Below are 26,646 nucleotides of genomic sequence, written 5' to 3'. Positions count from 1 at the left end.
CGCAAGAGAGGGCAAAAACCAAAAAACAAAACCACTGGCGATACAGTGGAAAGTCAGGCAACAAGCATGACTGAATCAAAATTACTGCCACCTACAAGGGCAGAGAACTGAGAAGCACAAAATATCACCAGTATAGTATTTTGCTTGAGAATACATAACAGCAACTGATCATGACAAAAAGTCAAAGACAAAATAAGCAACATTCTATTGCGGGGTAGAAAAGATAGAAAGACTGTATTTTGTAAAGATGGCAAAGTAATAAAAGGCAAAGAAAGGCTCTGGAGTTGTTCCAAATTAAAGGAATCTATAAAGTCATGACAATCAAATGCAATACTTGACACCAGACTGGATCATGTAACACAGGGGAAAAGAAAATGCAAAAAGGACATCATTAGATCAACTAACAAGTAGGAATACGGATGGCAAATCAGATAAAAGTATCATATCAATGTCAATTTATGGAGTCAATTACTGCTATATGAATGTATAAGGGAATACCACTATTCTCAGAAATGCACACCAAGTATTTAGGAGAACAGAGCCATGATACATGCAATGTGTTCTAAAAAGGTTCCATTAGGAGTAGCAACAGAAATGGTAAAAATCTGGATAAATATGACAAAACTAGTAGTCTTAAATGCTTTAAATTATGTATGATGATCAAAAGTAAAAAAACTTAACACTAGTGATGGGGTTTTCAACGCATACACATGAACATAATTCCTATGAAAACCACAACATGTAGCGCACAGGGAAAGGGATGTATATGGCTACAAGACTTCCAGATTATACTAAATCTAACTAGACTGTTGAAAGTTAGGTTACATATGCTACAATCCCACGGCAGCCAATAAAACAGGCAAAAACCCAGATATGGCCAAAAAGTCAGAAGATAAAATTAAAATGGAGTAGTAAAAAATATTTAAATAATCCAAAAGAAATCAGGAAATGGGAACTGAGGAACAAGCAAGCAAGCAAGCAAACAAACAAAAAAACCATAGACACAGAAAATGAAGAAAATAAAAGAACAGGTGCATTAACACACAGCTACATAAGCAACTACTTGACAGGGAACACTGGAGATTAAATGTTCAACTTACTCTGGTATCTATTACTAATACTTTTTATCTGAGAGAAGAAACTACTTTCCAAAGAATATAGGCCTATAAAAAGCAGCAGTTGCTTCATTACAGCGCACAGGCCAAAGTGACATATTTTAATCTCCATCAAATAAGGGAGCAAAAATAAGCTCTTAATCATGTGATGAGGAAGGGAGCCAAGAAAAAAATCTTAAAAACGCAACAACCCAAGTTTAAACACACACACACACTACAGACACTAGACACTCAGAGAGGGGGGCAGAAAAGAAGAGAGTCTGACCTGTTCCATTAATTAAACACAGGACTTTATTTAAAAAGTGCAGTGAGTCACAATCCCTTCACCCCCACTTGCATCCCCACAGAGGACACCCTATTACAGCACACACAGTTTTCCATTATAGAAAGACACTGTGCATGTGTTGGCTCTTACAGTCCTAAGAGGGACTGTAATTTATCTTTTTTTCCCAAGCATAGTCCAAACTTCACTAAATGTTAAACAGATGTTACAGATTTCTTTCACAGAATGTTGGCAGTGACACATTTCAGTTTGAACTAGAACAGTCAGAGAAGTAAAATAATTCCAAATGTCTTTTTCTTAAGGATAAAGCAAAACATAAAGAGAAATGCAGAATAAAAATTCTTAAGTTTTATTAGGTCTAAAATCAGATGAATATCAGAAGTTAATTATTCACTAAAATATTATCAGTCACTCTCATATATTGTTGGTGGGAATGCAACTTGGTATGATCACTTTGGTAACATTGTGCTAGTTTATTACAAATTTAAACATACTGTAATCATATGACCCAGCTATCCCACTTCTGGTTATTTACCCTAAAGAAAAAACTTACATCACACAAAAACCTCTACTGAAGGTCCACTGCAGTTCTATTCATCGAAAACTGGAAATAACCCAAATATCCTCCAATGGGTGAATGGATAAACATGCTAGTATATGAAATACTACTCAGAAATGAAAAGATGGATGAATCTCAATTCATTTACTTTATGCTAAGTAAGGAAGCCAGTCTCTATGTAATTTCATTTATTTGACATTTTGTAAGAGGCAAAACCCTAATGATGATCACGCAGGTTTTGCAGGGGGTGGGGAGTGGGTTGTGACTATAAAGGGAGAATATGCAGGATTTCTGTGCTGATGGAGCTGTTCAATATCCTCACTGTGGTGGTAAGCACACAGAAACCATCCAATCTGAATAACACAGAAGGAAAAGCTTGGGGGGAAAAAAAAAAAGAACAGAGCCTCAGAGACACGTGAGACAATGCCAAAAAGTTTTATATTCATGTAATCAGAGATCCAGGAGCAAAGAAGAAATATATATATTTATGTAATATGTAAAAAATTCCAATTACAATAAAGTATTAAAAAATATCAGGGGCCCCTGGGTGGCTCAGTGGATTAAGTGTCTGCCTTCAGCTCAGGTCATGATCCCAGGGTCCTGGGACTAAGCCTTGTGTCGGGCTCCTTGCTCAGCAGGGAGCCTGCTTCTCTCTCTCTGCCCTCCCCCACCGCCCCTGCTGATGTGTGTGCTCTCTCTCTCCCTCAAAAAAAATAAAAATAAAATCTTAAAAAAAAATTTCAAATAAGGATGCCTTGCTGGTTCATTCAATAGAGTATGTAGCTCTTGATGTCGGGGTCATGAGTTCGAGTCCCATGCTAGGGGTAGAGTTTACTTAATAAAAAAAATTTTTAAATACTCAAATTATCCAGAAAATGCATGAAAGGAAAAGAGAAGAACAACACAACAGAATTAACTACTAACTGGGTAGACATCAAAAATATATCAATGATTCCATTAAATGTAAATGAATCACAGATCTAAACGTAAAAGGAAAAAGTATAAATTTTTTTTTAAATATAAGAATTTTTATGACCTGAGGTTAGGCAAAAGTGACAGACATCATACCAAAAACATATCAAAGAAGAAATAAAGATTAACTGTCTTCTTAAAATCAGAAAAATTAGCTCTTTGAAAGATACTGTTAAGAAAATGAAAAGACAGGGGCGCCTGGGTGGCTCAGTCATTAGGTGTCTGCCTTCAGCTCAGGTCATGATCCCAGGGTCCTGGGATCGAGTCCCGCATCGGGCTCCCTGTTCGGCAGGAGGCCTGCTTCTCCCTCTCCCACTCCCCCTGCTTGTGTTCCCTTTCTCACCGTCTCTCTCTCTGTCAAAAAATAAAATCTTTCAAAAAAAAAAGAAAAAAAATGAAAAGACAGGGGCCCCTGTGTGGCTCAGTGGGTTAAGTATCCAACTCTGGATTTCAGCTCAGGTCGTGATCTCAGGGTCCTGGGATTGAGCCCCATGTCGGGCTCCCCACTCAGTGGGGAGTCTGCTTCAGGATTCTCTCTCTTCCTCTACCCCTCCCCCTGCTCACAACTCTCTCTAAAATAAGTAAATAAATCTTAAAAAAAAAAAAAAAATGAAAAGACAAGCTACAAAATGGGAGAAAATATTTGAAAATCGCATATATGACAAAGGGCTTGTATGGAGAATATATAAAGAACTCTCAGAACAACAGTAAGAAAACAAACGACCCAATGAAGCCCTGAGTGAAGACTTGAATATGTACTTCACTGAGGAGGATAAACAGACAGCAACCAAGCACATGTAAAGATGCTCACGTGACCCACCATCAGGAGAATGAGATATACTGCACTCCCTGAATGCTTAACTCAGGCGTGCAGCGCAGCCAGAACTCTCCTATACTGCTGGCGAGAAGGCAAAGTGGCACAACCCTTTGGAAAAACATCCCGGCCACTTCTTATAAACTAAAACATACATATAACCCAACAATCCAACTCCCAGGTATTCATCCAACAGAAGTCCATAAACATTCCCTAGCAGGTGACACAGTAGACAATCTCAGGCTTGCAGGCAACATGGTCTCTGTCACAATTACCTCACTCTGCCACTGACCATGAAAACAACTACAGAACTTACAGAACTCTGAGAAATGACCAGTCCTGACAGTGAAATGAAATCCCATGAAACCCATCAATAGATGGCTGAATAGCAGAGGAGACACAATTTGAATAAATAATTGTCCTTTACTGGAATATATTTCTTAGGAGATAATCTAGAATAATTACATGAAAACCCAACTGTTAAAAAAATAAGAGTCTTAATTTTTAAAAAGACAGGAAAAAAAATTTTTTTAAAGACAGGAAAATTTTAAAAGACACATAAAACTTTTACAAATGGGGGCGCCTGGGTGGCTCAGTCGTTAAGCGTCTGCCTTCGGCTCAGGTCATGATCCCAGGGCCCTGGGATTGAGCCCCACATTGGGCTCCCTGCTCAGCAGGAGGCTTGCTCCTCCCTCACCCTCTGCCCCTGCTTGTGTTCCCTCTCTCGCTGTATCTCTGTCAAATAAATAAAATATTAAAAACAAAAAAAAACTTTTACAAATGACAAGTACTGTCAAGGAAATTGAAAATTCAATGGATGGGGGTTTATAAGCAGATTAGTCAGAACATAAAGGAATAATTACTGAACTAAAATACAGATCTGAAGAATAATCATGAATAAGCACAAAGATACAAAGAAACAGAAAGTATAAAGAAACGGTAAAACAGGGGTGCCTGGGTGGCTCGGTCGGTTAAGCATCTGCCTTCAACTCAGGTCGTGATCCCAGCGTCCTGGGATGGAGCCCCATGTCAGGCTCCCTGCTCAGCAGGGAGTCTGCTTCTCCCTCTGCCTCTGCTCCTCCCCCCTGCTAGTTCTCTCTCTCTCTCTCCCTCCCTCTCTCTCTCAAATAAATGAATAAAAAAAAATCTTTAAAAGAAGAGAAAAAGGGTAAAACAGATGCAGAAGATGAACAGACAGTGTGTCCCAAATTCTGGAATGAGAATTAGGGGGGAAAAAAAAGGTCAGGAAAGAGCTCTGCTTCTTCTTAGGATGTAAAAACCCGTAGAGAAGACCATCTGCACCTAACATCAAGCAAATTTGAATAATCTATAAAATCATAACCTTTCTTGAGTCCATTAGAGACCCAAAGTCACAAGGCAACCAAGTAAATAAGATTTTTCTCCCTCAAAGGAAAGGCGTAACACAAACTGTTCACTCTTGGGTAAACTTAGGGGAGGAAAGCAGCCCCCATATAAGTAGGTAACAAGAAACCAGCTAAAATTTCAAGAAATTGTTAGGGACAAATGTGGATAGAGTGTGCTTTTGGAACAGATAGGAACCCCAGACACAAAGGGACACCACCAGAAAAGCCAGGGTCCTTCAGTGGCACAGGCATGAGGAGGTGATCAGCCACTGCTGGGGGACAGAATGAAGCCAGAACTCGTCTCTGATGGAACCAAAACCCCCGAGCCACTGAAAAAAGAGGGAACAAAGCAATGGAAGAAAAAAATCCCTTGCTTCTACGGGAAGAGCAGAAGTTGACTTTGGTGGAGGGACAGAAACACTCTTGTTACCAAGACAAAGATCCACTGCTTCAGGAAGAGGGGCAGTGGCAAAAACCGCCTGTTCCAGGGGAGAGGCAGGAAACCCACCGGGCCCAGGATCCTACTCCACTACCAAGCATTCGCCTGCTACCCCTGAAGGGAAGAACAACGGATGCTCCCCTGCCCAAGACCAACCCCAGACCCAAGCTGGCTTTGGCTGAACTGGGGAGCAGGAGCACTGGGGAGCCCAAGCCCTGAAGTGCAGGTACATAGGACTGCCCAATACTGAGGATGGACCATGAAAATACAGAACTTCCGTTATTCCCACCACAAGCAGGGCACCAAGTAACAAACATGCGCAACTGCTACTGGGGAGTGTCAAGCACATGGAGAAAGGGTCCCCTCAGAAAGGCAGAAAGCTGGGTGGATTGGGGACACTGAGGAGAACCCTTCAGGTCCCAAAACCCCATTCTAAGCATAAGGAAGAGCTAAACTTGAATTTGAATCCACAGCTGGAAGAATTTGAAACCTGTGGTGATGTGAAGTCTGAAGATGAGGAAAACAATAAAAATCTGAAACACAGCTCAACTGCTGACGACCTTGAATCAACCCCACCCTAATAGCATGCTAAAAGAAATGCGCGCACTTCTCAGCATAAACACTATTTGCTTGAGTCTCTACCGATTTTCCACAGATAATATCCATCATTTGTTTAAAAAAAAAAAAAAAGATGACACACAAAAATTCAGGAAAAAAGACCCCAGAATCAGCAGAATTGGGTTCAAAGATGACTCAGATGTTGGCACTATCAGACAGGAACATTAAAATAACCATGATTAAAAGTCACAGAGAGGGGCGCCTGGGTGGCTCAGTTGGTTAAGCATCTGCCTTCGGCTCAGGTCATGATCTCAGGGTCCTGGGATCAAGCCCCACGTTGGTCTCCCTGCTCAGCGGGGAGTCTGCTTCTCCCTCTCCCTCTGCCCTGCTCGTGCTCTCTCTTGCTCATGTTCTCTCTTTAATAAATAAATAAAACCTTTAAAAAAAATAAATAAAAATAAAAGTCACAGAGACAGAAATAAGAATGGAGGGTGCCAGGGGCTGAGTGGAGGGGAAGATGGGAAGTGACTGATGCATATAGAGTTTCAGTTTTACAAGATGAAAGGGTTATGAAGATAGATCTTGGTGTACACAGTTAAATACATTCTGAATGTATTTAATAGTACTGAACTGTATGCTTAAAAATGGTTAAGGTGAGTTTTACGTTATATATATTTTACCACAATTTTAAAAATGAGGGGAAAAAGGAGCTAGTACAAAGATATATGACAGGGGGCGCCTGGGTGGCTCAGATGGTTAAGCATCTGCCTTCGGCTCAGGTCGTGATCCCAGGGTCCTGGGATCGAGCCCCATGTCCAGCTCCTGGCTCGGCGGGGAGTCTGCTTCTCCCTCTGCCTCTCCCCTTGCTCGTGCTCTCTCTCTCTCTCTGTGTCTTGAATGAATAAATAAAATCTTTAAAAAAAAAAAAAAGATATATGACAGTCTTGTATCTTGAATGTAGTGGTGTTTTCACGAAGCTACAGAGGTAATAAAATTGCATACAACACACACACATACAAGTGCTTGTAAAACTGGTAAAATCTGAAAAAGTTCTGTGGGTTCTACTAATGTCAGTTTTACTGGGGTGCCTGGGTGGCTCAGATGGTTAAGCATCTGCCTTTGGCTCAGGTCATGATCTCAGTGTCCTGGGATTGAGTCCCACGTCCTGCTTTCTGCTCAGCGGGGCATCTGCCTCTCCCTCTGTGTTCACATGTGCTCTCTCTCTCTCTCTCAAATAAGTAAGTCAATACAACGTTTAAAAAAAAAAAAAAAGAGTATATTTTACTGATGCAAGATGTTACAATTGTCAGAGGCTAGATGAAGGGTATGTAGAATCTCCTTGTATATTTTTTTTTACAACTCACTGAGAATCTATAATTATTTCAAAATTAAAACTTTAAAAATATGTGTAACAAGAGATGAAATAAGATTGGCAAGATATTGATCATTGTTGCAGGTGTACAGCTGCAGGTTAATTATACTATTATTTTCACATTTATATGAAAACCTCCAAAATGAAACACTAAAGAAAAAAGTAGCTGTGATTAATATGTTAAAAGATCTCGTGGAAAAGTTGTACAAATGCTTAAACAAACGGGGAATTTCAGTAGAGAGAGAGAGAGATTAAGAATCAAATGAAAATGCTAGAAATAAAAAACATGACGTTAGAGGTGAAGAATTCCTTCAAAGGGCTCACTGTCAGGCTGGACTTCAGCTAAGGAAACAATCTATGAACTCAAAGATAGGGTAATAGAAATTATCCAAACTGAAATGCAAAAAAAAAAAAAGGGGGGGGTGTTAAAAGAAAGAGAACAAAGCATCCAAACCCTGAGACAATATACCAAACACCCTAATATATGTGCAATTAGCACTGCAGAAGAATAGAAAACAGGGCAGAAATTTGAAAAGATGTGTTTGGGAATTTTCACACTAACATACCCTAGAAATAACACAAACTGTGGAAAAACAACATTAAGAGAAAGGTTTGACTGGTAAAATCTGAAAACAGATTTTGCCCAAAAACAAAATTAACAATTACAGCAGACTTCTTGTCATGACCTATGCAATCCAGAAGAGATCGGATGTGGAAGAAAAGCTGTCACTCCAGCTGTCAGTGGTCAACACCACATCCCTGGTTTTCCTGCCACCTCTCACACAGTTGTCCCCCATCCCGTTCCTCTGTAACACCCTATCTCCACCCCGCAGCACAGTTATAATTCCACAGGGTCCACTGTTAGTCCCCTATTTCTCTCTATTCTCTCCATAGGGAATTTCATTCCCCAAGCTCAAGGCCTTAACTTTTACCTACTGGCAGAAACATCGGGGGCTCCCCCTCCTACCTATACCTCTTCTGAGCTGCCTACTTCATATTTTTACTTCAGGGTTTCATAGGCACTCACCGTGTCCAACCTGAAGTCACAAGCTCACTTGCCATGATTATCTTTCAACTTTCCCTATCTCAACAAATGCAATCACATCCTCAAGGAGTGATCCCCTGTCAATGGCTCCTGACCTCCCATTCAGCCAACAACTGTGCTTCCTAAATATCCCCCAAATCCAAATCCAACCAGCTCTCTACCTCGGCTAATTATTATAGTTCAAACTACAAATTTCTGTTGCGTGAACTATTTTCACAGGCTAATCACGGACCTTGCTGTATCTACTATTGTCCCACTTTAGTCTCTTCTCCCTGAAGCATCCAGGATCTCACACTTCTGCCTTCCTTAGGCTCTGCTTCAATAGCTTTACATTGGTCTCAGGACTATGACTGATCTCCACACAGTGTGGACCTCAACGTACTTGGCAGGCCTCATGTCAGAGCACACACCCCAGCTTGTGCCCTGCTCCAGTCACTCTCTCCTCCTGTCAGTTGCTCACAGACAGCACGTTCCCTCCTTGCAGAGTGCCTACGCACAACTACTCTGTCAAGGACCTCTTTGTTAGTTCACACCTACACATTTTTCAGATGTTGGCTCAATTTTCAGGAAATGATTCCATGTTCTCCATGAAAGTCAGGTTCTTGATGTATGCTTTAATAGCATTATGTAACTCTTCTCTGCAGCACTGAGCACAGCCACAATTTTAGATTTATTTCTACCATTATTTAACTTACGACTTCACCAATAGGCTAGAAACTCCTTGAGTATCAAAGATTATATCTGTTCTTTGTCACATTTTAATGTCTAGCACATAGTTAATGTATAATACATTTTCATTGGATGAAAAAATGATATAGAAAATATGGACTTAATATATAAGCCACATATATATGAATATGAACATAAACAATAATGCTACACTTTCAGAGATATTTTGATATTTACTTACCAAAAAAGGGGTAAACTTAAAAATGCAGAGTGAAAACAATCCCTAACAAAATAAAAATTTACAAAATCTTACCTAGACACAAATTCACTTAATTCTGAATATTCAGTGGGCTCCATTATTATGTTGAGGTCAGTAATAACAGAAGATAAACTCTCCTTATTCTAAAATAAAAAAAAGTTTATTTATCAGATCACAGTAAACATTTAAATAAAATATAAAGACAAAATTGTATTAAAATATGCAAGATGAAATACCACCAAGCAACAGGAAAAGGTAATCTAGAAAAGGCACTGAAAATATTGGTTATTTGTTAAAAGAATAAAATCAGATCTTTACTCCATACCAAAAACCAAAATGAACTCCAAATGAATTACTTACTTAAATGTAAACACTAAGATCATAAAATATTAGCAGGAAATAAATTTAACTGATTACTGAGTAAAGAACTTTCTAAGCAAACAATATAAGCAAGGGGCGCCTGGGTGGCTCAGTTGGTTAAGCGACTGCCTTCGGCTCAGGTCATGATCCTGGAGTCCCTGGATCGAGTCCCACATCGGGCTCCCTGCTCGGCAGGGAGTCTGCTTCTCCCTCTGACCCTCCCCCCTCTCATGTGCTGTCTCTCTCATTCTCTCTCTCTCAAATAAATAAATAAAATCTTTAAAAAAAAAAAAAAAAATAAGCAAATATAATCACATAAAAACTCATTTATATAAAAAAAATGACTTTTTAGCTAAAAGAGAAAAAATAAACTGACAAAGATTTTGTACCATGAACATGACAAGGGGAAATGAAAACTGAAAAGAAAAAAGTAAAAGACATGAATTAAAAACTCAAGTGTAAAAATTTACATGGAAAAAAATACTCAATCTTACTAGGAAAAAGACAAATATAAATTAAACCAATGAGATAACATTTTTACCTATAAAATCACTTTGACAATGCATACTTTAAAATATGCATATTCCCTGTACCAGCAGCTTAACTTCAAGAGTTGATCCTAAAATAGCAAAATATGAGGACAAAGACTGAAACAACTCCATATTCAATAATGGGGATTGTGAAATAAACTTAAATATTTTGATCTGTAAATTCAGGTATTCCCCTTTAGTCTAGTAAATTTTCCTCTATTCTATAGCTGCCTATCATTTCTTTTTCACTTGTTTCTGTTCTTGTTTTTGCAGAAATCATATATTGACTCTTCATGGTCTTCTAGATTATTCTTTTCACTTGCTCTTGCAGGTGATTTTTCTCAAGACTGTCCTCCATATTCACCTCCTGGTTACTTCCAATGTATTATCAGCACAATAATCAGTTTCTTTCTCTCAGCTCTCTTTCCTCCCACTCAGTTTTCTTTAAAAGTTTTCATCTGATAGCCAGAGCAGGTTTTATAGAGTGTGCTCCTGTATTTCCCAGATTAATTCTTTCAAAGTGAACTTATCTCCACTTTCTTATTAATTCGTTTCATGACAGTATGTTTGCATAAATCCTAACTGAAGATGAAAACAACTGGGACCACATTTGTGCTCTCGTCTGGAGCTACTATATGTTCACAGGAGTAGATCTAGCAATTTTCAATATTTCCTAAGAACAAAGTGAGTGGATACTTCCTGACATTTCTCATTTGTCTGGGCACTATCTGACTTGTCTCTGTATTTTGAGCGGCTAGAGAAATGGATATTGAGGGTTTATAATCTTTGTTTACTTTTCAGCTGCCTGATGATACAGTGGGAATTGTTAGGAGCAGCTACAGTTTAAGTAGGCTGGCTGTTTGTGGGCATCTACCACCATATCTAATAAAAAAATATAAATTCCAAAGGCACTTAAAAACTGGGCAAAAGATCTCAATAGACATCTCTTCAAAGATGTACAAATGGGCAGAAAGCATCTGAAATAATGCCTAAGATCATTAGTCATCAGCTGGTCATTCCATTTGACCCAGTAATTCTATTCTTAGATATACACTCAAGAAAAATGAAAATATATGCCTACTTATAAACTTACACATGAATGTTTATATCAACACTAATAATAGCCAAAAGGTGAAAACAGCCCAAATGCCCATCAACTAATAAATGAATAACAAAATGTGATATATCTACACAATGAAATGTTAATCAAAAAAGGAAAAGAATGAAGTAATGATACCTACTACACGAACGAACCTGAAAACATGACCTTAAGTGAAAGAAGCCAGTCAAAAAGATCACATATTAGAAGATTCCATTTAAACAAACTGTCCAAAATACACAAACCCATAGAGAAAAAAAATAGATTAGCTGTTGCATAGGTATGGGCAGAAGGAGAGGGACTGAGGGGTAATAGAAAGTAAAGGGTTTCCCGGGCACCTGGGTGGCTCAGTCTGTTAAGCATCTGCCTTCGGCTCAGGTCATGATCTTAGGGTCCTGGAATGGAGCCTTCAGGTATTCCCCTTTAGTCTAGTAAATTTTCCTCTATTCTATAGCTGCCTATCATTTCTTTTTCACTTGTTTCTGTTCTTGTTTTTGCAGAAATCATATATTGACTCTTCATGGTCTTCTAGATTATTCTTTTCACTTGCTCTTGCAGGTGACATCTGCATTCCATTTGACCCAGTAATTCTATTCTTAGATATACACTCAAGAAAAATGAAAACATGTGTCAGGTCCCTGCTCAGTGGGGAGTCTGCTTCTCCCTCTCCCTCTGCCCCTCCCCCCGGCTCATGTGTGCATGCACACGCGCTCTCTCTCTCAAATAATATCTTCAAAAAAGGGGCTTCCTTTGGTGGTGATAAAAATGTTCTAAAATTGATGTGTTGATGGTTGTACAATTCTGAATATACTTAATTTACTGAATATATACCTTAAATGGATGAATTATTTGATATGTGAATTATATCTCAATTGACCTGTTACCAAAAAAAAAAAAATCTCAGAGACACATCTTGTCTTTTGTTTGAGTATGTGTGGGTGTGTTCGATTTTGACCTTTTGCCCACTAGGAAAGGCAACTAATCCTATCACCATAAAGCCTATGATTTATAGGCCCCTCTTTTGTTTTTGGCAGTTTGTGGATTCTGTTCAGCCACTGGAAAGCTGACTTCAACACAGTTTCCCATCTCTCAACAGCTTGTTATAGGGCTAACTAGGTCTATCCTTCACAGTTGGTAGATGAGGGGAGGGATCTTACAAATAGCCTGACTTCAAAGCCCCTGCCTCAGTCTCAGCAACACATTACTTTCTATCAAGGTCCATTTAACTTAAGTCTATAGTTCTCATTCTTCTCTAAAATTTAAGAATTGTGGGTACAGGGGCGCCTGGGTGGCTCAGCAGGTTGAGCGTCTGCCTTCGGCTCAGGTCATGATCCCAGCGTCTGGGGATCAAGCCCCATGTTGTTGGGCTTCCCGCTCAGTGAGGAGTCTGCTTCGCCCTCTCCCTCTGCCCCTCCCTGATGCTCCTTCTCTCTCTCTCTTTCACACACTCTCTCTCTCTCTCAATAAATGAATAAAATCTTTAAAAAAAAAAAAAAGAATTTTGGGTACATTCAGGAAAAGGTCCTATTAACTTTGCAAAATTTATATACTGTTAATAAAGTACACAGCATCACACTTAAATGTTTTCTTTCATTTGGGTTTGAATGTCATCATATCAGGTACATTTTCTTTGGAGCCTATGATATGGAATATTATTTTTTACTGATGTATAATTGATATAGAACATATTATTTTCAGGTATAAAACATAATGACTCAATATTTGTATATATTGCAAAATGTTCACAATAAATCTAGTTAACATTCATCACAATACATACTTACAAGTTTTTTTAAAGATTTTATTTTTAAGTAATCTCAACACCCAACATGGGGCTTGAACTTAAAACCCCAAGATCAAGAGTCTCATGCTCCATTGAGTGAGAAGCAAGGCACCCCACAAATTTTTTGTTAAATGAAAACCTTTAAGATTTAACCACCTAGCAACTTTAAAATAGTTTAAGTATTAACTATAGTTGCCATGCTGTACATTAAATCCCCATGACTAATTTAAAACTAAAATTTACTACCTTCTCACTCCCTTCACCAATTTTGCACACATCCCCAGCACCCTGCCTCTGGCAACCATGAATGTGATCTCTTTATCTTTGAGCTTTGTCATTTTTTATATTTTTGGTTTTTTTAGATTCTACATAAGTGAGATCATATAGTATTTGTCTTTTTCTAACTTATTTCACTTAGCAAAATAATCTTAAAGTCCATTTATGTTATCACAAATGGCAAGATTTTATTCTTTTAAAGATGTATTTATTTATTTGAGAGAGAGAGAGCAAGCCCGCACAAGCTGGGGAGAGGGGCAGAGGAGAGAGAAAAGGAGGATCCCCGGCGGGGAGCCTGCCTTGGGGCTTGATCCCCTGGGATCATGACCTGAGCAGAAGGCAGACGTTTAACCGCCTGAGCCACCCAGGCACTCCTCAATCTTTTTTATTAGATGAATAATATTCCAATACATATATCACAACATTTTCTTATCCATCCATCTATGTATGGATACTTGGGTTGATTCCGTATCTTGGCTATTGTAAATAATGATGCAATGAACATGAGGGCACAGATATCTTTTTTAGTGTTTTTGTTTCCTTCAGATGAATACCCAGAAGTGGAACTGCTGGATCACGTGGTAGTTCTATTTTTAATTTTTTTTTTAAAGATTTTATTTATTTATTCATGAGAGACGGGGCGGGGAGGGCGGAGGGAGAAGCAGGCTCCCAAGGAGCAGGGAGCCGGATGCGGGACTCGATCCCAGGACCCTGGGATCATGACCTGAGCCGAAGGCAGATGCTTAACCATCTGAGCCACCCAGGCGCCCTATTTTTAATTTCTGAAGGAACCTCCATACTCTTTTCTATACTGACTGCATGAATTTACATTTCCACCAACTGTACACAAGAGTTCCCTTTCCATCCTGGCCAATACTTGTTATTTCTTGTCTTTTTGATAATCGCCATCCTATCAGGTGTGAGGTGATTATTTCATTGTGGTATTTATTTCCACTCCCTGATTTTTTCGTGTTTTCACGTACCTGTTTGGCCATCTACATGTCTTCTTTGAAAAAATGTCTATTCAGATCCTCTACCCATTTTTAAACCAAATTGGTAATTCTGCAATTGAGTTATAGGAGTTCTTTATATACTTTGGATATCAACCCCATCAGATATATGACTTGGAAATATTTTCTCCCATTTCATAGGTTGAATTTTCATTCTGTTGATTTATTTTGCTGTAGAGAAATTTTTTAGTTTGATGTCCTACTTGTTGATTTTTGCTTTTGTTGTTTTGCTTTTGGTATCAAACAAAAAAAAAATCAGCACCAGGATATGTCATGGAGCTTACCACCTATGCTTTCTCCTACGATATTTATGGTTTCTGGTCTTACATTCAAGCCTTTAATCCATTTTGGGTTAATATTTGTGTATGTTGTAAGGCAGTGTTCCAATTTCATTCTTTTGCATGTGGCTAGCCAGGTTTCTGAACACCATTTAGTGAACAGTCCTTTCCCCATTGTATATTTTTGACTGTCATAAATTAATTTACCACATATGTGTGGGTTTATTTCTGGGTTCTCAATTCTATTCCATTAATCTTTTTATGCCAATACCATACTTTTCTGATTACTATAGCTTTGTAACACAACTTGAAGTCAGGAAGCACGATGCCTCCAGATTTGTTCTTTTCCAAGATTCCATTGGCTATTAGGAGTCTTCTGTGGTTCCATACCCATTTTAGAATTACATTTTCTATTTCTGTGAAAACTGCCATTAGATTTTTGATAGGGATTAGACCTGAATCTGTAGACTCCTTTCAATACCTTGGACATTTAAAAAATATTAATTCTTCCAATCCATGAGTACAGAATATCTTTCTATTTATTTGTGCCTTCTTCAATTTCTCTCATCAGTGTCTCATAGTTTTCAGTGTACAGGTCTTTGACCTCCTTGGTTATGTGTATCTCTAGGTATTTCATTCTTTTTGATGCAATTGTTTTTGTAATTTCTCTTCCTTATAGTTCATTATTAGTGTATAGAAACAACAGATTTTTATATATTGATTTTGTATCTTGCTACTTTACTGAACTCACTTATTAGTTCTAATAATTTCTTGGTGGATTCTTTAGGGATTTCTATATAGAATACAACGTCATCTCCAAATAGTGACAGTTTTACTTCTTCCTTTCCAATGTGAGTTCCTTTTATTTCGGTTTCTTCCCTAATTGCTCTGGCTAGGACTTAAAATACTATATTGAATAAAAGTGGCAAGGGTAAGCATCCCTGTCCTGTTCCTGATCTTAAAAGGAAAAGCTTTCATCTCTTCACCACTGAGTATGATGTGGGTTTCTCATACATGCCTTTATTATGTTGAGATATGCTCCCTCTATACCTACTTTCTTGGGAGTTTATATAAAAAAAGAGATGTTCAATTTTGTCAGATGCCTTTTCTGCATCTATTGAGATGATCACATGATTTTTATCCTTCATTTTGTTAATCCGGTAGATTGCAGTGATTGTTGCAATTGTTAAACCATCTTTGCACCTCTAGAATTAATCCCACTTATTCAAGATGTATGATCCTCAATGTATTGTTGAATTCAGTTTGCTAATATTTTGTTGAGGGTTTCTGCATCTATGTTCATTGAGGATAATGGCATGTAATTTTCTTTTCTTGTGGTCCTTGTCTGGTTTTGGTATCAGGGTAGTGAAGGCCTCCTAAAATGAATTTATGAGCCTTCCCTCTTCTATTTTTTTGTTAAGTATTAGAGAAAGATTGATATTAATTCTTCTTTGAATGTTTGGTAAAATTCACCAGTAAAGCTGTCTGGTCCTGGACTTTTGTTTGTTGGAAGGTTTTCAATTACTGATTTAATCTTCTTACTAGCAATCAGTCTCTTTAGATTATTTCTTCTTGGTTCAGTCTCGGAAGGTTGTAGGTTTATAGGATTTGATCCGTTTCTACTAAGTTGTCCAATTTGTTGGCATAAATATAATTGTATTACTCTTATTATCCTATGTTTGTGGTATCAGCTGTACACTCTTCTTTCACTTCTGATTTTGAGCTCCCTCTCTTTTCTCTTCTTTCACTTCTGATTTTGAGCCCCCTCTCTTTTCTCTTAGTGAGCCCAGCTAAAGGTTTGCCTATTTTTGTTTATCTTTCAAAGAACCTGCTCTTGGTTTCATTTGTCTTTCCTACTGCCTTTTTAGACTCTACTTCAATTATTTCTGCTCTGAGCTTTGTTATTTCATTCCAACTTTGGGCTCCATTTGTTCTTATTTTCTAATTCTTTGAGGTGTTAGGTTGTTTGAAATTTTTCTTGTTTCTTTAAGTACAAATTTATAGCTATGAACTTCCCTCTTTAAGTTGCTCTTGCTGTATCCCATAACTTTGGTTAAGTTGTATTTTTATTTCCCCTTGTCTCAAGATATTTTATTATTTCTCATTTAATTTCTTCGTTAACCTGTTCATTTTCTAAGTAGCATGTTGTTTAATCTCCACACATCTTTGAAGTTTCCAGTTTTGTTCTTGCAATTGTGGTCAGAAAAGATGCTTGCTATTAATCTTCTTAAACTGTCAAGACTTGTTTTATGACAGAACATATAATCTATCCTAGAGAATGTTTCGTGTGCATTTGAGAATGTATTCTGTTGTTTGTGAATGGAATGTTCTGTATGTATATGTTAACTCCATCTGGTCTAACCTGTCGTTTAAAGCCCATATTTCCTTACTGATTTTCTGTCTGGATGATCTATCCATTGATGTAAGTGGGGTATTAGGGCCGCTACTGTTACTGTACTGCTGTCCATTTCTCACATTAGCTCTGTTAATATTTGCTATTTTTTAGGTGCTCCTGTTTTGGGTGCAAATATTTTTTTAGAAGATTTTATTTGAGAGAGAAAGAGAGAGAGAGAGAGCACAAGCAGAGGGAGCGGCAGGCAGAGGGAGAAGCAGGCTCCCCGCTGAGCAGGGAGCCCGACGTGGGGCTCGATCCCAACACCCTGGGATCATGACCTGAGCCGAAGGCAGACGCTTAATGACGGAGCCACCCAGGCGCCCTGGGTCTTGTTTTTTAATCCATTCAGCCACTCTACATCTTTTGATTAGAGAATTTAGTCAATTTACATTTAAAGTAATTATTAATAGATACGTACTTATTGTCATTTTGTTATTTTCTGGCTGCTCTGTAGTTTCCATGTTCCTTTCTCCTTCTCTTACTCTCTTCCTTTGTGCTTGACTTTCTTTTGTGGTATACTTAGATCCCTTTCCCATTATCCTTTGTGTATCTACTACAGGTTTCTAGTTTGTGATTACTTACATGTAACTTGCATTTATAACAGTCTATCAAGCTGGTAGCAACTTAAGTTTGAACACATAATAAAGCTCTGCATTTTTACTCTCCTTCCATGTAATTTTACATCTTTTTATCATGAGTATCCTTCAACTAATTACATATTTTTACTACTTTTGTTTTTTAACTTTCACACTAGCTTCATAAGTGATTAATCTACTACTTTTACTATATATTTACCTTTACCAGGAGATTTATACTTTCATGTTTCCATGCAGTAATAAGGGCCCTTTCTTTTCAGCTTAATGAAGTCCCTTTAACATTTCTTTTTGAGGTCAGTTTAGTGGTGGTCAACTCTAGGTTTTGCTTGTCAGGAAAACTTTTATCTCTCCTTTAATTCTGAATAACTTTGTCAGGGAGAGTATCCGTGGTTGGAAATTGTTCTTTCAGCACTTTGTGCTACTCCTTTCTGGCCTGAAACATTTCAGTTGCAAAATCTGCTAAAAGTCTAATGGGGGGTTCCCTTGTATTTAACAAATTGCTTTTCTCTTGTTGCTTTTAAGATTCCTTCCTTGTTTTTTAACTTTTGACCCTTTAATTATAATGTGTCTTGGTCTCTTTTGGAACTCTCTGGGATTCCTGGATTCTTCACATAAATTATCTGTCCCTTTCTCTTTCTTTCTTTTGAGATTCCTATAATGCCAAGGGTCAGTTGACTTGATCCTGTCCCATAAGTCCCTTAAGTTATCTTTCCTTTCTTCATTCTTATTTCTTTTTGCTTCTCTGATTGGGTCTGTTCCTCTGCCCTGTATTCAAGTTCACTGATCCTTTCATGTATTTTGGTCTGCTATGGGAACCCCCTACTGTATTTTTCAGTGCAGTTTTTGTACTCAATTGTCACTTCTGTTTCAAATGCTCTTTTACCCCCTATTTATTTTTTGAAGTTCTCACTGTGTTTATCCATTCTTCTCCCAAGTCCAGTGAGCATCATTATGACCATTACTTTGATCTCCTTTCAGGTAAATTATCATCTCCATTTCATCAAGGTTTTTTCTAAGGTTTTATCTTCTTTAGTTTGGAATATAATTCCTCTGTTCTGCCCTAGCTCTTGATTGTCTCTCAAGTCGTTGTGATATTCAAGGACCCTATTTTATTTTTATTTTATTTATTTGTTTTTAAAAGACTTTATTTATTTGAGAGAGTGAGCGAGAGAGAGAGAGAGAGAGGTCAGGGAGAAGCAGTCTCCCCGCTAAGCAGGGAGCCCGATGTGGGGCTTGATCCTGGGACCCTGGGATTATGACCTGAGCCGAAGGCAGATGCTTAGACTGAGACACGCAGGTGCCCCATTTTTTTTTTTTTTTTTCTTTTTAAGATTTACTTATTTTAGAGAGGGAGAGCGTGAGAGCATACCTGGGGGGAACGGCAGAGGGAGAGGGACAAGCAGACAAGGAAACTGACACGGGGCCTGATCCCATAACTCTGAGATCATGATCTGAGCCAAAATGAAGAGTTGGATGCTCAACTGACTGAGCCACACAGGCACCCCTATTTTTAAGAGATCCCAGTAGTTGAGTAAGTGCCAAGACCAGATATTAATTAAAAATTTCCTTACTCTGGAATCACTTTGTTTTACTGGGTTTCAGGAAGAGTAGTTATGAAAACATTCTTAGCCATTTTCCCTACAAAGCGACACTGATCTGATTTATTTATACTGCATGGAGTGTGAATACTGACACATGTTAATTCTGATGTTCTTACAACACCAGACAGTAAAGCTGGAGAGCAGAACTGAATATTCTAACCACCTCTGAGAGTAACAGCTGTGCCAACATGGACAATCATTCAAACTCCCCTGATGTTATTTCCTTTTAAAATAAGGGGGGTGAGCTTAATAGTCTATATGGTCACTTACGGTTCTCATACTGTATTACTATGATTTTATTATAACAGTATTAAGGAAGATAGTTTTATTATTTAGGTTACTTTTTAATTATCTGGTGGTTAAACATCTCCCTCTAGTGGAAATTCCATTTTAAAAAAATGTTTAAGAACACAGAAGCTTGTTGTATCTTCACCTTCTTTTTCTATTAGTGAGCAACTATAAAAATCTGCTCAACATGTAAAATGGCAAAACCATTTTAGAAGGCAATCTGGTACTATCAGAATTTACATGTACATCTCCTATGACCTAGCAATTCTACTACTCTAAAGGCATATTTACACACAAGTAAAGCCTAGAATATGTGAGGATTTACCCTTAAATAACTTTTTTTAAAATTCTCATCAGCTCATTACATTTGAATTCTAAGGAACAAAGAAATATAGACAGTCCCTTGTTTACTGCTTCTCCAAGAAAGCCCATGAGTCCCACGTATGACATTCCTAAAAATCTTCCTTATTCGAGAGTCGATTGTTTGCAACATCTTACTGAGCAGTCTGGTGCTCAAGAAAAATCATAAATTTGGAAAGTCACAGAGAAAAACCAAGTGTTCTTAACTCTCCCAGGGACAGTCTGCAGCAAATTAAGTAAAACTGAGCAGTTCAAAGATTCCTACTATTTTGAAATGTGAAAAATAACAACTTACATGTCTTTAGAGATTCAACAGTTACTGTGTTCTTTGTCTATCAAAGAATATCAACTGTTCCTCTCCTTAGATTTTTTTCCCCTGCATCCCCCAAAGCATATGAGACAGGAACTACTGGTAGTTCTCAATACATGTACTTCTTTCTTGCACCAATTTTTCACTGGTCTCATGGCCATGCACTGAATTGCCAGCCTCCCTTGCAGGACGTTATTGGCCAATAGAATGTAGGTGAAATGATGGATGTTACAACTTGTAGAAAGTATCCTTCAAGAGAAAAGCTAAGCCCTTGATTGCCCATTCCCCCTTCCTGATGCCTGAAGTGCTCAACTGATCACACCAGGATTTGGAAGTCACGTGGGTAACGGCAGAGCCTGATATTCATAAGGTCACCATACTAGCTCTTGAAAACTTACAATTTTAAGCAAAAACAAACAAAAACAAAATTTTGTTTAAGCAATAGAGAAACTTCCAGTACTTCTAATACTTCGATCTACCTTTAAGTTTTCTGTCATATGCAGCTCAACTAGTTCTCACTTATTCAGCATGTGAGATAATAGCATACCTTTAAGCCATTACTAAATGGTCACAAAATTTTCAATCCTGCTTTGGTGGTATGGGATCATAATATTAAGCTCAATATACTACTGATAACAACATTCGCTCTGGGCTGGTGCCCCACTGCGCAGTAGAGGGCAGGGAGCACGGCCACTGCGGCAAGGCCCACGTGGCTTCGGTCCTGTCTGTACTGCCTCACACAGCCACACGGGACCAGCACGCCAAACCACCAGGGAGCCGCCCAGTGCCAGTGCATGCAGACAACGCCTCGGGTAAGGCAGCAGCCATTCTTCAGAAGCATATCATGGTATAAAACATATCCCCAAACTGTGCTGTCATCCTCGATCTGATTCATAATGGAATCAAACTACCACTGGTGTTTGCCTTCAGAGGCTTAAGTTGACCAAAATATGCAACTTAAACAAAATGAAGTTAAAAAACTGCAGTCTATTTTATCTCTTAGGCCACAGTCCCCCTAATGAACAGGCCAATCAATCTTTGGGGACAACCCATTCTGGAATGTACAGCTCCACTGAGCAGCTGGTTCAGCTCAACTTCAAAGGACTAACCTCTTTTCAGTTGGACTTATGGATAAGCCTCCCAAGGATGAGCCTAGCTTTGCCAACAGTCTAGCTACTCTCCAGATAACCCTTGAAATGACTGTGTAAAAGATAAGCACCAATAGCAGAAATAGCATATAGAACCCCAAGGCTACTAGGATGCTCCTGAGCAGTTTCCTGGGCAATGTATACACTGCTACTACAAATGTTCTCAGACATGGAGATGGACCTTGGGCCTGACTCCACCAACCTGACATGGACTATAGGCCTGGCCTATTAATGGAGGCCAGGACGCAGGAAAATATGTGGTATATCACCACTCTGAATTTAAGATCACATTAGCCCCAAAGAGAAAAAATTCAGTTGGAATGACTATGCCACCTTTTGCAATGGGACAACATCCAGGAGTTCCTGAGCCACCCAAAAGAGAAGCATGGGTCCTGACACAGACTATCCCAAATGAGACCAATCCATTTGTATCCACATTCTTTTTTAGTCTTCGGCAGATGATCTTTGAGGTCATGCAGAACAATAATTTCACCTTGGTGACCCTGCACAGTCCCAAGGCCTGGCGACAACCTGGAAATGTTCACCTCCCCTAAGGCCACTCATCACCCATGCCCTGTGTCGGATCCTGCTCAATCAGCCTTGGCAATGATACACTCCGAATGCTCTTAGTCATCTCAACAGTGTCGAAGGGGGAATACTCTGAGGTGGGAGCAAGCTGGGAGCTCTGTCATCAGATGAGGGGCCTAGACATCCCATAGCCCCTCTCAGTCTGCCAGGGCCAGTGGCAGCAACCATGGATATGGACTGCAAAGAGTTCTCAAGAAGCAAAACCTCTAGCTCAGATACCTGGAAGCAGGCACTCTTGACTAGTTGGGGTGGCCATCTGACACCTTAAGGAGGCAGGGTCCTGATTATCTAACATCAATCCTTGTTCTATACAAAATGGGAAAACTTAGGGCTGTTTTTGTGGTTGAGGACAAGGATCAGGAATTCTGGTACATGACTATGAATATAAGCAAGCATCATGTCCATAGGACTTGGGTTATGACAACTGGTCTACATCTGCTTTGGTTATCCGATAAGTTGGGGCCAAGATAGCCTGCCTGCCCTTCCCTGTGAGTCTCCTTTACACATACTTCTCATAGGCCCAGTTCACAAAACCAACTGGTTAAACTGTTTTCTGCTATCAAAGTTTGTGTCTAGGCCAAGTCAATTCTTGAAATTATGCCTGGATCCCACTCTTCTTGGAGCCATACTTTGAAGGTTTCTGACCTTGTTCTGCCCAACCCTGGCCATATGCTGCACATTATCATTCTGTCTGCTTCCTGATTTTATGCAAAGTCTTAGCCAGAAGTATCTTCCTCCTGCGTTGTGTCTTAGCAGTCCAGTGTAACTTGCTGGAGTAACCACAACCCACCTTGGAGTCTAAGCCGCCAGCCCTGAACAGTCTTCAGATGGCTGTGGTTCCAAATGACCACAATCTCATGAAAGCCCCTGACCAAGAACAGCAAACTCAGCTGCTCCCAAATCCCTGATCCACAGAAAATGGGTGAGATAAACATTTTGTTGTTGTTTTAAGCCATTAAATTTTAGGAAAATTTGTTAAGCATAAATAATACATGGCTGGCATATCAGCAGACCACTGAGGGCATCCAGGACTCTTCCCATGACCTCGGGGCTTGCTCTGAGAGACGAGGACGAACTTGCTATCTGCCTTCCAGTAAAGCACCTAGATCCTCAGCAATAACCCTCTCATATGCAGTTGCCAGGATGGTTATACTGTAAAAATGGTATCACTTTGTACAAGCGTACTACAAGAGGGCCCTGGCTTCCTCAGCTCAGCCACTGCTGAAGGCTGGGGGTGGAAACTGCTTAATCACAGTAGAACCTCTGTTACCACAACATACTCCATTTACCTGGATTTCCAGAATCTGAAATTCAAGTTGAAATGTAATCATGTGGCAATTTCCTGATAATCTGTGTCTCTGTAGAACTTTCATTATACCTGTAAATCAAAAAAATATTTTATTACAAATAAGTTTCCTTCAGATACCTATTATTTAACTTTGTGTGAACATTTATAATACATGTGGGTATATGTGGGAGAGTTTATGTTAGTATTTACGTTACAAATATCTAGAAGAATGTGCAACAAATTGATTTACCTCTGCAAAGTTGGATTAAAGGTAACTTATGCTTTCTATTTCTTAATTATACTAAAGATTATAGTAAGACATGCTAGTATAGGGGTGCCTGGGTGGCTCAGTTGGTTAAGCGTCCAACTCTTGATTTCAGATCGGGTCATGATCTCAGGGTCGTGAGATCGAGCCCTGCGTTGGGCTCTGCCCTGAGCACAGAGCCTGCTTAAGATTCTCTCTCCCTCTCCCTTTGCCCCTCTCCCCATTTGAGTTCTCTCTCCAAAAAAGAAAGAAAGAAGGAAAGAAAGAAGGAGGAAAGGAAAGGGGAAAGGAAAAAGGAAAGGAAAGGAAAGGAAAAAGGAAAGGAAAGGAAAAAGGAAAGGAAAGGAAGGAGCTACTATAACCCTACACAAGTTTGAATCATAAATGTTCGACAGAGTTTTCTTCCAACATTATCTGACTCTAGTTAAAAACATTAAATTGAATCCACCTATTTACTTCTGTTATCTTTCAAAATTTTATATTTCAATGCATAAAACGCCATATTCTTAAGTATACAATATTTTTTAACATGTTTCCCATGTAACTACAACTGAGATAAAAATATAGAAATTTTAAAATACACTATAAAGTTCTCTCATGCCCTTCTCGAGGCTATATACTACCTGCCCAAGAGATAACCACTATTGACTTTGCTATCAAAGGTATTTTTTAAAAGAGCACAACTTTACAAGGATAAAAGAAGAAGGAGAGTAACTTCGTTTGGAAGGTGGAAATAAGATGGATGAGCTAGATATTACACAGAAAAAGAACTAATCTGGCAGACCCAGGAAAATTAAAACCTAAGCCAGCAATGGGGGAAGCTCAGTATTAAGCCCATTCAAAAGCATTCTGAGGGGCAGCTGGGTGACTCAGTCAGTGAAGCGTCTGCCTACGGCTCAGGTCATGATCCCAGAGTCATGAGATCAAGCCCCACATCAGGCTCCCTGCTGAGCAGGAAGTCTGCTTCTCTCTCTCCCTCTGCCCTTCCCCCTGCTCGTGCGTGCTCTGATAAACAAGTAAAATCTTTAAAAAATAAAAAAAGCACATTCTGAATAGGCAGCACCAAGTACTTCTGCAGATGAGGTCAACTTAGGAAGACTCAAAGTGGGAAGACTAAGATTTCTGCACTAGCAGACTTAAAACTGGCCTAAGCTCTCTCTCCCATCCTCTCTGTATTCCATCTCTTCCTTTCAAGTATCTGAAGTGCCTAAAGTCTGTCACCCATTTCTGTTTGTATTTCAGACTTCCACTGAGGTGAACTACCCAAGACCCTCTGAGGATCAACTCACTATCATGCCGGTCATGAGGGTTATGTCAGTGGAAAAGTCAGGAAGCAATTCCAAAAGTGACTTTTTTTTTTTTTTTTTTTTTTAAGATTTTATATATTTGAGAGAGAGTGAGTACAAGTGCGGGGGGGAGGGGGCAGAAGGAGAAGCAGGCTCCCCACCGAGCAAGGAGCCTGACGTGGGGCTCAATCCCAGAACCCCGGGATCACGACCTTAGCCGAAAGCAGATGCTTAACCAACTGAGCCACCCTGGCATCCCAAAAGTGATTCCTTCTTTAAGGGATGATACTCTTGTCCAAAGTTCCCAAATTCCAATGCACAGCTGATAGCTTCCCTTTGTAAGTTATCACATCACAGACCCTTGGCAATAAAACTTAAGTCACTGGGACCAGAAACCTTCCTCTTGAAAATGGTCCAGCACCTGGAACATTTATCTTGGCCACAGGCCATGTTTGGTAGGAGGAGAACACTGTAGATGAGGCAGCTTTCAGGTCAGTAGTGAACAACTCTTAAGATTTACAAATCAAGGGGGCTGTTGTTCTTTCAATCACTTATGTCTGTTACTTGTATTAAGATACTTAATGACAAAGTCTGTGTCTTCCTTAATACCTACCTCAGACAGCTTTAAAAGAGTATTATGCACACTGTGATGTTCAAGGTACCTGACAAAACAAGTTTACCACAACCACAGTCATATAGTTGTCATATAGTTACGTTATAGAATTTTATTTTTTAAGATTTATTTTTAGAGAGAGAGAACCCATGGGGGGGGGCAGAGCAGAGGGGGAGAGAGAGAATCCTGAACAGACACCCCAGTGAGCGTGGAGCCCAACACAGGCCTCGATCCCACAACCCTGAGATCATGACCTGAGGTGAAATCAAGAGTCGAACACTTAACCAACTGAGCAGTCCAGGTGCCCCTACCTTGTAGAATTTTAATTCAATGCCATGACAACCAATTTCTTATGCATAATAAGGAAAGCTTCAACATCACTTCTAAATTAAAATTAATGCTTACTCTTTTCTTTCTTCTCAGTATTTGTAAGGTCCTCTGTCTTCATGGAGTAATTTCTTATACTGATGCCAGTAAGTGTGCTTAGAAAAAGAAGTTCTGATTCTAAATGTCCAAGATGACTTCTCAGATCTTTTGAAGAGGCCCATCCTTCAGAATCTGATTGATACATTTCTCGAAGTGATTTTCTAAAAAGCAAATATAACAAATAATTACTCCAATGAAGAAACCACTAACAAGTGTTTTATCTAATAACTACAAATTTCTTAAACCATTTCCATTTTGTCTTTCTTACTTTCTTCCCATGAAAACTGCCTGATTGTTCTCAAACCAGTGTGGCTACTAACATTGTAATTTTTAATCTCAAATGAACACAAAGCTAACTAAATTATACTATTATATTTCTACCTATTACAAACAATTGTAAAATAAATTACAACAAGAGTATGATGCAACACTAAAGTGTCTTTTGGAGAGGGGGGTGGAGGGATGGGTTAGCCTGGTGACGGGTATTAAAGAGGGCACATACTGAATGGAGCACTGGGTGTTATACGCAAACAATGCATCATGGAACACTACATCAATAAATAAGTTAACTAATTAAAAAAATAAAATGTCTTTTTAAGGTGGAATCTTTAAAATATTCCAAACTAAATGTCTGATATCCCAAGTCATCTCAAGTTATTTTTTTAAGTAGGCTCCATGCCCAGTGTGGAGCTCAACA

The 26,646-nt window shown here is 39.0% G+C and overlaps 1 protein-coding gene across 7 annotated transcripts in view; it reads right to left on the bottom strand.

Annotated features, from left to right (window-relative positions):
• The window catches only part of CENPP (centromere protein P), a 249,275-nt gene that overhangs the window by 199,423 nt on the left and 23,206 nt on the right, over window positions 1-26,646 (bottom strand). For all 7 annotated transcript variants that reach the window (XM_036098180.2, XM_078061238.1, XM_036098176.2 and 4 more), the window contains 3 exons: window positions 25,929-26,110; window positions 23,361-23,449; window positions 9,504-9,592 (listed from right to left, as the gene is read on the bottom strand). In XM_036098180.2, coding sequence (XP_035954073.1) covers window positions 9,504-9,592; window positions 23,361-23,449; window positions 25,929-26,110 — 360 coding nt within the window. The remainder of the gene's footprint in view (window positions 1-9,503; window positions 9,593-23,360; window positions 23,450-25,928; window positions 26,111-26,646) is intronic.

Source organism: Halichoerus grypus, chromosome 14 (assembly GCF_964656455.1).
Source record: "Halichoerus grypus chromosome 14, mHalGry1.hap1.1, whole genome shotgun sequence".
NCBI classification, from domain to species: domain Eukaryota; kingdom Metazoa; phylum Chordata; class Mammalia; order Carnivora; family Phocidae; genus Halichoerus; species Halichoerus grypus.
The sequence above is the reverse complement of the archived record's forward strand: the minus strand, read 5'-3'. Positions and strand labels throughout refer to the sequence as shown.